Genomic DNA, 13,618 nt, shown 5'->3' on the forward strand with positions numbered 1-13,618 from the left:
TTTCAGTCAAAGGATATAGTGGTTTGAAATTAATCCTTTCTTGTTAATCCTTTGCTGTGAGCCACCAAGAGAAAGATGAGCGTAAATCCTAAGGGCAGTTACACCTCTTTCTGTGAAGGAGCCTAGGTAGGTCACAAACAAGGTCCCTTACACATCTGATTATGAGGAAGGCAGGGTTAAGTAGATAGGAAAATGGGACCCAGATAGGTTGCTAGAACTAAGCTAAATCTACAAATTGTCATGAAATTATTAAATTGCTGCCAATTATACTAAGATGACAGAATAAGAACAGCTTGATAATGGTTAGTATTCATTTCCCTGCAGTTTCTGAAATACTAAAAGTGGTAGTAACCATCTGAGCATCAGCTTTCTTGGTCTCATGTAAATGCATACATATCTGGAAGATATGAATTTATTGCGTTCAACAGACAGTCAATCTGAGATTGTGTTCCATAGCTTAGTGTTTTCATAAATTCAGTTTAATGGTGTTTTATCATATTTTGTATGCTTGGACTGCAAGAATTCTTTGAAGAACATCAATAGCCTGCTAACAAGGGGGCTTCATAACTAACACTTTATTTTCTGGGTAGGACTAAGCAAATACCCTCATTATCACCTAACTCCAGAATACACAAAGACCCACTGGTACAAGGCCAAAGTGCTATGAACAATGGCATGTGTGAAGTTATGGTTAGACACTATTGGTCAATGAACTAGTTGAGAACTCTGTGAGCAGTTCTCAATTTCCATAGCTACTAAGAAGCTTTGGGAAAAACCCAAAGTCTGCCCTTTTAAAACTACATCTGACTCTGTTTATATTAAAACAAAAATGACATAATCATGAAATAATTTGGGATCACTAGGTCTCAACATGAAGTAAAAATAAACAACTTTTTAAAAGAAGCAATACTGAAGCTATGAAAATAGTCTGAAGCATTAATGACTAGAACAGAAATGATGAGATTACAGAAACAATGAAATCATGACCCTTTATGATCTCCACATGTGACTGTCAGTACCTTTCACAGTACTGTCCTTCATATCCCCTCGGGCAGGCTGTGCATCGGTAATCATCCAGACTTTCCAGAACACAAGAAGGGCTGAAACTGAATAAAAATAAATAAATAAAATGTTAATCATTCATTTGATAAAATTCAGTATTTCCATTACCAAGGTAGCTGGGACATTTTTGAGATATGGGATGTTAAATATATTTATAAAGATTGATACAATTCTTATGGCAAAGATAATTAAATACTATTAATGATAACAAAACTGTTTCATTTTTGAGGAATTAATAAGGTACCATATTAAAAACATGAGTATTTTGGGTTTTCTAATGATTTTATGAAACCTACGTGAATATTAAATATTCAGCAAAGATATCACAGAGACAATTCTGATGGGAACTTGTGTGTCTCTATATAGTAAACCAGGGATCACTGACTGCTTTTCAGGCTAAAAACCAAAGAAAAATAAGAGGATGCAAAAACCATATAGATTTTCCCCTTAAATCTCAGTCCATCTTGCCTCTGGCAGTCTAACATGTGGAGTGTGAAGAGCTGTTTCATTCAGAATGCAACAGCATCTTTCCCAATCTACATGCTAACAAATTCCATGAAGTAATTTGATTGAGCATGTGGCAAGATGACAGCTTCCTGTATGAAAATGAACAAAATTAGCTCACTATTCTATGGACTTTGAAATAACCACCAACTTCTCTATCACATGTACAAACCACAGCCAGACCACAGCTCTCAAGGACTGCCTGTTACCTGGCCGTGAGGGAGTGGGAGGGGAGACTTGAAAACTAACTAAATTATTATGTAGTTTGGGGTTGTAGCAAACTGTTCTTAAGCCAGTGCTTTATTCCAACTGGGTAAGACTTCATGGAGCATTAGAAACTTAGAAAGAGAAAACTTCCTGGTTGCCAAGCAATGATACTTCAGATATTCCATTTTATTGCTTGAGGTCTTCCAAATCTGTCCATATAAGGAAGAAATAGGATGTAAAGGCCAAGAACCAGATAACAGCACATACTATGATCATATTCTTGGGCTTGGGCAGCATTAGTGTAGCAATGTCAAATCCATATGAATGCATGGTTCGTGAGTGGATGCCAAATTTTAACTTTCACAAAATGTGTGAACAAATGAATCTACTACTCACAACCTTGTTATCTAACCAATTAATGTATATTGGTGTTCCCAAGAACTCAGCCACTAAACTCATAACTGGAACTTGTGTCAAGTTTTCAGTTCTTTCACTTAAAACTAGATGCTGAAAAAGTGTGTGGACGCATGCACACAGACATCACGTTAATATTCCTACATAGGCCTAGGAAACAGCTTCTAGACATTTCAATTAAAGTTCTAGACTGGTCAGTAGAATGAAATTATAATCCACTTCTGTAAAATAATAAAGTCCTCAATAAATAAATATCTTTTAAAAATACTGTATGAGAATGTAGCAGTCCCGGACAAGCTGACACAAACTGTTGAATGGTGGTTTTTGTGATGGACCTTGACTTTTCCTTCAAGCATACCAAAAGGCTTTGAAAGGAGCGTGTAGGAATTGCTTCTCCCTAGAGTTAGTGTTCAGTATTTCTCCTCGAAGTCCCCACTCCCATCTCTCTAGCCCTGCCTCTCATCTTGTCTGCAGGATTACTTGGAAACCCTCGTGTGTCTCTCTTAGTGACCACCTTTTTATTTTCCCCTGTGGTGACTAGTTTCAAATGTGCCACTGCACAGTTTGTAAAATGTACGGGGTTCATTCTGTGGGAGACCCTCTGTGGATTCCAGCACTGACTGGCCTCCTGGGGACCACTTCCTTCTGGTTTCAATCCCAGTTCACAGGCTGCTACTTTACTGCATCTATGTTGTGCTCTTTCTCTGTTAATGTGATTTCCAGTTCAGATTCAGAATTCTGCCCTAAGCCACCTCCTTCGTCCTGAGGGCTTTACATATCGAGTTGACTCTAACATCTAAAGCTGATTTTCTCCTCCTCTGAAAAGCACACTTGATTTTCCTCAGCTTAGTCAATGAGTATGCTGCTACCTCCTCTGCTAAATGCACAGGGTCAATGCTGTCCCCTTCTTTTGATGTACTGCTTTTTGATGTACAAATGTCACCCGGGCTACTTTCCGTGGCTTCATCACATTATCTCATATCCTGCCACCTCTGGCCTTCATGAAATTGTGAGCATTTGCCTTTTTACCTTCTTCTGAGTTCACTGCAGTCCAGCCACACTAACCTGCTGAACAGTCAGCACACTGTTTCCGCTCAGCTGGACTAATCTTGCAGCCATTCCAGTAGCTCATGCGGCTACCCCCTTTAGCATCACTGCACCAGCCATATCTGTCTGTGGAGGTTACTGAAAAATGGTGTAAGCTCAGTCTTTGTGGCTACTTGCTTTTCCCTGGAGGCACTGTCTCAACCAATATTACATTACATGTCTGTTTGTTCACTGTCTTACTCATGAGAAATACAAGCTCTGGGAGAGAAAGACATGAGATTATTCTTCTTGCTTAAACATTCCCAGAATGAGAAGGTATTTTCAGATGGTGTTGATTTGGGCCCTCAGTAAATATTTGTTGGGTAAAGGAATAGATAAAATACCTTTATCTTCATGGAATGTACAATTATTGTGTGGTCCATACATAAACATAGCACAGGACACATGTTTTCTCTCTTATTCGGGATATTAGGATGGACTATTTATGACTTAGTAAAATTTTAGCATCTGAAAGAGAATCTGGTTGAAGTCAATATGTAATGTAAAATTCATTGGTAGTGTGAAAAAGGACTAAAGCATGCTGTGCTGGGAAAACCAGTTCAACTGAAGTGGCCCCGGAACTGGACTGGATTTTGCATGGATTATCTCAGATCTCAGTGAGTGTGACGATTTCTAAGCATGTTTGGAAATGAGCAAGAAGCTGTAAGGCATCTCATGGGAAGGTGCTGTGGGGCCACAGCTTGCAAAGGCAGGCTGAACTAGGTTTCTTATTTTATTTTATTCATTTAGTTTGGTTTTTCGAGGCAGGGTTTCTCTGTGTTGCTTTGGAGGCTGTCCTGGAACTAGCTCTGTAGACCAGGCTCGCCTCAAACTCACAGAGATCCACCTGCCTCTGACTTCCAAGTCCTGTGACTAAAGGTGTGCCACCAATGCCCGGCTTAACTAGGATTCTGATGCTGTCTTCATCCAGTGGTGAGTAAGTGGTCTGTCCTTTCCTTGGGAGTGTGTAGTAGAACACCCAACTGCTAAGTAACAAACACCACAGAAAGTTCATTGTATTTGATTTGACATCAGATAAAGATGCTAACTCTGTGGTTGTGAGCTCACAATCACTGAGTCTTCCTTACTTCTTATTTCTCATGAACTACATAAACTGATGTTACTGAAATAAGATCCTTCACCTCTCCCATCTGAAGCTCAGAATCTGTTTTCACATACTAGGGGAAAAAAGTGCCTCTGTTTGCCCTGACTAGTTTTTCTATTTTTGCCTCTTAATCCTGCTTACTGTCCATTGATCTTTTTGTTAATTAGGCTAATATGTTTCAAGCTCCAGCTGGTGAGATTAGTGGGTCATGAAATCAGCAATGTCTTTTTGACTAAGAGTTCTCTAAAAATGTCTGATAAGAAAATTGAATAAATGGAGGGCTACAGGCATAGAAAAATCTGAATGCCATTTGGGGCTGCAACTATGATGTTCTGAGTCTTTAAGGCTCCTTGACATAAAATTTATACTGAAATAACACAAGTCAAACTATGAAATAAAAAACACGAATTAGATGTTACGTTGATTCTGCTAACCAATCAAGCTGGTATTGCATTTGTTCAATTTCCCAAAACTTGCAGGTTTTCCTAGAACTCCTTTCTAAAGTCCCCTCCCACTATTGTCTACTTTCAACAATGGCCCTCCCAGCCAGCTAAAAGCTGCTACCATTGTTCAGTCTTCTTTGGGAGAACAATATTGGACACTTGCTAAGTATTGCTCGTCTTTCCCTTGGTGCCAATGACAATACTGCCCGAGGTTCTGGTTTGTCTGGCTTCTCTTGCATTTGTTTTCCATTTTCTGGGGCTGGAGACTTCTATCATTTAAAGAAGCCCCATTTTGCCTTCTTTCTATGCACTTCCCTTGGGGAACATCCGCCTGGGAAATCCAATCTGACTTTAATTCATTTATTAACATATTTCTTCCTTCATCTGCTCCTGCAATTTCCAGATTTCCATTCCGTGCAGCTATTTGCATATTTCTATTCAGACAGACCTTTCACATCAATCTGAACCCGTTTAAACCATAAATTACCTGTCTTCAGCAGCAGCTCTCTCTTGATTTCCCTGTGTGAGTTCATGGCTCCACCATTTTCGGGGGGCGAGCTGGCTAAAAGCGCCACCCCTCAACTCCTGCCTGGACTCTCGCCGCTCACACCTAGTTAGGCACCAGTTGTGTAGGACTGTGTGTAACAAGCTCCTCACACTCATCTCTGTGTTGCTGTCTTGTGACTGTTCCCTGGCTTCCAGCTCTCATTATCTCTTGCCTGGGTTAGTGTAATCACCTTTTAATTGGTCTCTGCTTTTCTTCTTCCCCTACTCCATTTCATTGCATTCAATTACAGCATTTCAGGCATTCCTAAAGTGTAGCTCTGATCATATTTTTTTTTTTTTGTTTAAAAAAGAAAGCCTGTGTGTTAACATAGGAAGTTAAATAGTAATTTCATAGATTGGCACTCAAAGATTTCTCCAGTACAGTCTCTATTCTCCTGGTCATCTTTGGCAGTAATTGCAGGGAAACAGGATGGCCCTGTACCTGTGTAAGTTCATTTTGTCTGCATGGCTTTGTGGTTCTATTATACTTAAGGTTTCCAGAATTCCAATGCTAGACAAACTGTAAAACCTTCTTTAAGAAAACAAATGCTTAGAGGAAAATGGCTTTCTCATATAGATATTGAATTATACAAATCACCTAACAGAAATGCCAGATAGTCTTAGCAAAAAGGTAAATAAAAATATTGAAGGGTTTGCAATAGATATAAACCAAGGCAGAAGGTTCAGACATCATGAAAATAAGACACTTCACTGCTTCTTTCCCCTTGTGGTGATGTTTCCATGGTACCCAGCTCAAACCATCTGGACAGAAAGGGGACTGTGCTCCTAGCTGCTACTGACTTTTTAAAAAGAGCTTATTAGTAATATAGCAAATTTCATTGTGCTATGTTTCCATTGCCTTTTGTTAATTATTTATAAATATTTAACATATAAAATGACAGGACACAGCCACAGATGTAATTTGGTGTGCACTGAGACAATCCACCATGGCTGATTCACAGCTAAAGTGTAAGCTCACACTAGTCCTGTGCATTCATAAAACTGTGTGCACATACATCGCTTGTCTTGGATACCAATATAACGTCAATGCTGATATTTACATTTTTATCAATAAGTATTGTTTACTTGAAAGAGTATTTAAAAAAATGAGTGACAGAATATACACATACTGACTTTGGTTGTGTTTTTATCTTATTTAAAAAAATCTGAGGCTTGAGATTTCTTGTCTACTAGGAAAAATTGGCAAATCATAAACTGTCAATGTGCCAGGCAGATGGGATTACTAATGGGAAAATATGGTTAAAGTATCAAACTTACTTGTTGCTTGGAGAAATCAGAGGACAAGCACATGGTTGACAGTCATTTGGCAATCCCCTGACAATTCCATAGTAGCCAAGGGCACATCGCTCACAGAAATCACCAGCAGTATGATGTTGACAGTTCTGTAAAAGAAAATAGAGGAAGAGTTGCTTTTAATGCACAAGATATTACAATGTACTGTATCATATAATTCCCCAGCAATGTCTACGGGGGTGGGGGTGGGATAAAGTTTACAATGATAAGTTCTTGATTCAATTACTTTTAAAGGTAATTTTTCATTTAAGAACATGATGTCATGTGTGGTCGACAGATTATGAAAAAGATCTTTGGTTTTACCTAAATCAATTCCTGTGTATATTTTTATTTTATTCAAAATTAGTCAATATAAATTCAAGAATCTCTCAAATTATAGCTCTATGAAGAGCTAGAGAAAGTGCTAAAAGATCATGGCCCTGGTGCATGCCTATTGGGGGAATTCATTGTTAAACCAAGGTGGAAAACTTAGATGATGCACACAAAAATGGTGAGCCTTGTTACTACATCACAAGTGTTATTTTTCTATTTCCTGCATCTTGTTAGTGGTTCATTACCACTATAGAAAGCCCAATCTGCCACTGCAAACTTTGATAAATATTTACTTTGAATAATGAAAGGTATACCACTGATATATTTGAAGGTGTTTTCATAAAGAAATGAGAAGAGTAAGATAAAATCTGAGCATAAAAATTCTCATCAAGTAGAATCATATTTCATGAAGATCCATTAGTATGCATGTAGGAGGATGCATCTGTAAGGCACTCAGGTGATGTGAGTATAACATAATACCCTACCTTGATGAATTTATGTTTACTTTAGGAAGTAAACATGACAATTAGGAGTCGCAACAACAAAAATGCAACCACGAATATTGTGGAGTGAAAACTATGACACTTGCTGTTGAGAGTTGAGAAGGGAAACATGTAGAGCTGGATTGCTAATAGCTCACTTTTGTAAGGTAGAAGTTGGTGTTGTCAGAGCAATGGCTTATTCTTTAATATGCTAAAAAGTGGTGCTGAAAAGCAAAGCATAATTCAGTAACAAGATACATGTAGATATACACTTCCCTCTCCAGCCTCACATGCAGCCAGTGCTGCCTATATACATTGAGCTAAGCACAGGAGAGTACATGGAAGTTGCTATTTGTGGCTCCCCTCCTTTACCTCTAAGGTTTTCATTTGTAAATCCTTTGGTCAGTCAATATTATTTCTTCTTCTTAACTGGATAGCTCATGTCAGCTCTTATGTCAAATGTCTTTTTCTCTTCTCAACATTCCTTTGTGTCCTAAATATGGCTTAACAGCCCCTTCTAGCTTACCACCATAAATGAAACATCAGCATGCAAAAACTATTGTAAATGACTGAGTGAAAGAGCTCATGCTCTATGCAACATGAAAATCATGGGTCAAGATTGATCAAGTGGAAAAGGACAAGTACCACATCTAATAAGTATAGAATAGAAAAGAAAACTGGTCAGCAGGACAAAATAATCTGGTGTATTATTGTGATTTGAATGTCATAATCCTCCTTTACTTGACCATCCAGAATAATCCACCTATCTTTGTAGTGAAAGCCTTTCCCTACTTCATGGCAACACTCTGAGAGAGAATGATTACAAAATAAAATGTGTATTTTGGTTTTAAATCATCTAATAAGCAATTGAAGGAATGTTTCCTGAGGAAGGTATTAAGGTCACATTTTATAATTGCAAAAAATGCCCCAAAGACAATTTTTTCAATAACAGTTTTCAGCATTTTTTTGGCATTTGCAACAAAATAATTGTGTTTTTATATGATCTATATATACTAGTAACAGCTGAACTCAGTTGCTTAAATATAATAATCATTACTAAAAATACAGAGGTCCAAAATGTGGTTTTATTTTTCTTTAGTCTGCAATTTTTCATTATTTAAATACCAAGAAAATGAGCATATTTTAATTTCTCTGGATTGTTTCTCTTTCACAGATACACGTGGTTAAAAGAATAAAATATCCTAGCTAGTTCTGTAAATAAAGCATATAATTCACATTGCTGTTTTAGAAACTTTGATGTGTAGCTATTTCATATGACTAGTCAATGATTTGAAACAGTGTGCATAATATTTTATATAAAATTTTTCCCATAGGGATATTTATATACTATGGCTACCTAATAAGTTTGAGTACATTCATATAGGTCACACATGAGTTTTTTTTTTGTAGTATATTAGAATGTGTGAAATTTGCATGCTTGCTTTACAAGCTGCATTACAGGCAGTCCAAGTGACTTCGACAATAGCCAATACTTCATACATATTTTGTTATGAGCTAAGTAATTAACAATCCTAGTTATTCAGAGTCTCTTTGAAAACATGGGGGATTATAAGTGTGTTGCTGAGATTCACAAGCATATAGTGTCTCTCTTTCCTTGATTTCAGGAGCTTGTGCAATGCATGATATCCCCACAAACAAAGGTAAAAAGTCAAGCCACATGTTCACAGCTGATAGAATAATGGTGTGGACAAATGCTGCAAAAGATGGACATAGTTAGTTCTGGAGACATCAGTACCAGTATGATACATCCTCCATAGCACAGGTTCAAAGTGTTCACCACTGGCACAATAAGATCTTGCCAATATTACATTACATAATGCTGAAATGACTCCTAATGTTTTGCATGCTAGAAAACATGCTAACAGGTCACCTTATGACAAACAATTGACAATATGAAATCAACAGAAAAAATTAATTCAGTTCACCTGTCTGATTTTTTTTTCTCATGGCTTTTGTTACTAAATATTTACAATATGTCTGCTTTGTAGAAGGTGCTGGAATATAAAGATGAAGATGATAGCCATGTATAATATTAATTCATGTGATGTAGTGTGCTAGTTGGATTATAGATTTTTTAGGTGCCCATACCATAATCTTCAACTGATATCTATTTCCCAAAGAGAGGAACTTATAATTAAATTAGATACTGATAATGAGTCAGGCAGTACAGCAAATTAGAGAAGAGGATTTGTATTTTTTTCTTCTTAATTATAATTAAGGAGTAAAAATAGTACATTTTCAAACTACATGATCTTTAAAATGTAAGTTAGTTGAAGTGTCAGTAGGAGAGATAATATTGACGATGGTGTAGTGATCAAATGAGGACATCTCTTGTCTACTCCTCTACCTTTCTGTCCTCTTATCTAAATGGCACATTGTATATGTGTGTCTACTAACTTACGTTAGCACATACCTTCTCTTCTTGGAGTATAATATCACATAGGTATTAATCTTTCATTCTTAGAAAAACAAGTTCTATTGGGAAAGCAATAGCCACTGAGGTATTTGTAGTAAGAAACAGTGAAGAAGATCAGAACTTACCAAAACCTAGGATGAGCCAACTACTCTATTGAAAATGCTATATGGTATTAGAATGAGCATAGTCACACAGTAGTATTTGTTTGGGAGAATTATTTAACCTTATGTTTCTCTATAATTAGATGTGTTCTTTTTATTGCTTATAAATGAAGGGAAAAATAAAAATACTCAAAAGAATAAATGAGTGCCCATCTCTAAATAGCATCTCTTCATGGGCTTTAGCTTGGTATTAGTTGAATGGCTTTGTCATTTAATCCTTTTTTGAAATGCATACTCCTAATGTGATGGTCTTAGGAAGTATCTCTTTTGACATGTGATCAGATGATTTACCACAGAGCCCTCATGATTGGGATTTGTGCCCTTACAGAATCTTCTGTTGGAAGTCACTCTTAAAGTTCCTTTAACCACACAAGGACACTGAAAGATAGCGTTCTTTGTGACCAGCAAACAGATACACACCAGACACAAAATTTGTTGATGCCTTAGGGACATCCAGATTTTGGAACTATAATAAATAATTTTGCTGTTTATAAGACAATGTGCTTTGTGGTGTTTTTGTTTGTTTGTTTGGGTTTTTTTATTGATTTTTTTGTTGTTGTTCCAGTAACCCAAACAGACTAAGACAATGAGAAAACCTTGAATTGTGTTAGACATAATAATGATTACCTCTACTGTTTATTAATTACCAGTTTGTTTGTTTTAAAACATCCAATGAAGTCTAACATGGGCATTGTCATTATCATTTATAGTGCTTACAATTTTATTTTTAAATTATTTATTTATTTTTATTTTAAGTCTGTGAGTGTTTTGCTTGATATACATACATACATACATACATACATACATACATACATACATGCCCTGTGTGTGAGAGCAGCAAGTTCTCTTAACCACTAATCCCTGTTTAGAGGTCAACCACCTCCTAAGTCATGTTTTAAGTTATGTGTTGAGCATTTCATTGAATCTGCATTAAAAAGAAAACTCTCTGATGAGGTATTACTGGTAGTGTTATTGTTTGATAAATATGGAACTTCAGGTAACACCAAAGCTAAAGAAATTGACTGTGCTCATCCAGTAACTGAGAAGTGAAGCTGGGATTTGAGTCAAGATAGTGGACGTGCAGTTTGCCACTCCACCAAAGCTAGGGACACTGCCATGTGTAACAGACATCACTAAGCTGACGCCCAGCAGAAGAGGAATCGGTGTGCATCTGCTTCTTCAGTTGAATCACGAAGTTATCGTAGTTGTTTCCTATTTGCCTCATAGCCCTGTTGCTAAAATAAATAAAGTTGTCTATACTCAAAAGTTGTAAGTTCCCCCAAGGTCTATATAAAAATTTGAGGCATAACAATTTATATAATGGTGTGAGTTTGATAGAAGTATTTATTTGTTTCTTACTTCATCTAGGGATTTCTTAGGAAACAGACTTCCACTGAGGATTCTGGAGGCAGAAAACTATATATAATACCCATTTGAACAAAGAAAACAGCATGAAGACAGCAACTTTTATCCTAATAAAAATGAAATTAAATTGTCATTTATGGGTGCTTCTGAGTCAATTATATGAATCAAATGTAATCCTTTAAAACTACAGAAGAATCACACATTTAACTTGTGCATTGAGTCCTTCCCCCAAATTATCTGTTGAAATTTATAGACAAGCAGAAAGTAAGACTATGTCACCAAAAGCAAACATGATTATTTCTGGAATTCAAGGGTAGTTAATATTTGTTATTAAAGTCTCATGGCACTCATCATTTAGTTGATGAAACTATACATGATCACATCTTGTATCAGCCTTTACTCTTATCTCCACACTCCACAATAAAGTATATACTATATTTTAATATCTCAGCCTGATTGAAAGAAATATCTCTGAAAATACAAGAATAGAAAGATATTCCTTAATATGACAAAAAATGCATTTCTTAAATGAATTCCCCCCACCAAGCTTTATGATAGAACAATGAAACACTAATATTGAAATCAGAAATTAGGTAAGCTATTGATAATTTGTCTGATTAACATTTTGTGTACTTCCTAATATATAAAATTCATAAAATGATTATTACAGATATTGTTTATGATGAGAAGCAACATAGTTACAAGTATTTGAAAGCAATAATTTATAATGATAAAATAAATATAAATAATTGAACATTTATAGGTTGCAATGAAAGTGATTGAATTTCAAACATGTTACGAAAAATTTTACTATGAAGACTAATTAGTAAATGAACTGAAATGAACTACTAACACAAAGCTACAATATTTACCAATGAAATGAAACTGTGTGATATATTCAATTTTACTATATAAAATATATAACCCATATTTTATAACAGCTTGCTCTAAGACATGGTATGCTTAGAGCGAGAAGACAGTAACATTCCTGAGGTAAGAAGCATAACTGAATTGTACAAATATAGCTATTTTTATAAAGAAGTTTGATGCAATTTCATTCAAAATTCTACTAACATATTTGGGGAAATAGATCAAAATAATGAATAAAAATGTCACAAGAATGAATATATAGACATCTAGTTAAGAAATGAGAAGAATTAAGTGTGATAAAAACATTTGTTTACTACATAACACATTCTAAACTTAAGGGAAGCAAAGTATTGTAGCAAAAACAAAAATGCAAGTTGAACAGAAGCCTTAAGCATACTTTAATATGGAAAAATAATTATGCATATATTTAGAATTTATGAGTCATGAGGAAGAGACCGTATTAATCAATAAAAGGTGTCTTTACTAAAATAACTGAAAGAAAAAATACATTATTTTCCCACAGCATAAAAACTTCTAGAATGATTAGAGAAGATTTAAAGTTAAGAATCACATAAATACTGTGGGATCACAGGGATCACAGCAGACATGGGTACTGATTCTCACATGCTTGTATAATATCACCATGGGAACAAGTGTAATTAGGGATGCAAATAGCACTGTCTCCCACGTAATACCAGGTATTGATATCAGGGCACTGAGGAGAAAAGTAAAGAGGGATGAACATGAGGAGCCACAGAGTTTGAAAATTCTGTGTCATGGCTAGGAAATGAACCAAACTCAGACTTCCACAAGGGATGGGGAAGTACATGGTGGCCAACTCTGATGACAGATGAAGAAGGTTGACTTCTAGGGCAAAGTGAGTCATTGGCTCTACCAAAGCCCAAAAGTAGAAGCTTGATCTTAATGACAGGATTCCTTGTAGACTGAGAAAAACTGTGGACAGGGCATAGACAATTCTTTGAGGGTTTCTAGAAGGAAGCAGAGCCAAAAGGGGTCTTTGTTTCATTTTAAATTATGCTGTAGATAGGATAGAAGGTTAACAGTGTGGTGTTCTTGAATGGGAGAGAGAGAGAGATGAGATCAAGAATATGCCCGGAGAAGACTTGCTGTCTCCTTCCCAGACTTGATGTCTCCTTCCTTACTTTGTAAAGATTGAACACAAGGCCAAATGCAGGCTATGCTACTGCTCCACCATGAGTTACATGTCTAGACTAAGAGTTGGCCTTTTCCAGAAAGATTAATTCTTCCAGTGTAAGGAAAGGAGTCAAAGTATCCTTGACTTCAAGTTC

General features: G+C 36.2%; 1 protein-coding gene across 1 annotated transcript in view; it reads right to left on the bottom strand.

The window, feature by feature from the left end:
* Lama2 (laminin subunit alpha 2) overlaps positions 1-13,618 on the bottom strand; it is a 564,428-nt gene that overhangs the window by 156,388 nt on the left and 394,422 nt on the right. The window contains 2 exon segments of the mRNA XM_051175465.1: positions 1,020-1,106; positions 6,646-6,770. Coding sequence (XP_051031422.1) covers positions 1,020-1,106; positions 6,646-6,770 — 212 coding nt within the window.

The sequence above is a fragment of the Phodopus roborovskii genome, unplaced genomic scaffold (assembly GCF_943737965.1).
Source record: "Phodopus roborovskii unplaced genomic scaffold, PHOROB, whole genome shotgun sequence".
NCBI classification, from domain to species: Eukaryota; Metazoa; Chordata; class Mammalia; order Rodentia; family Cricetidae; genus Phodopus; species Phodopus roborovskii.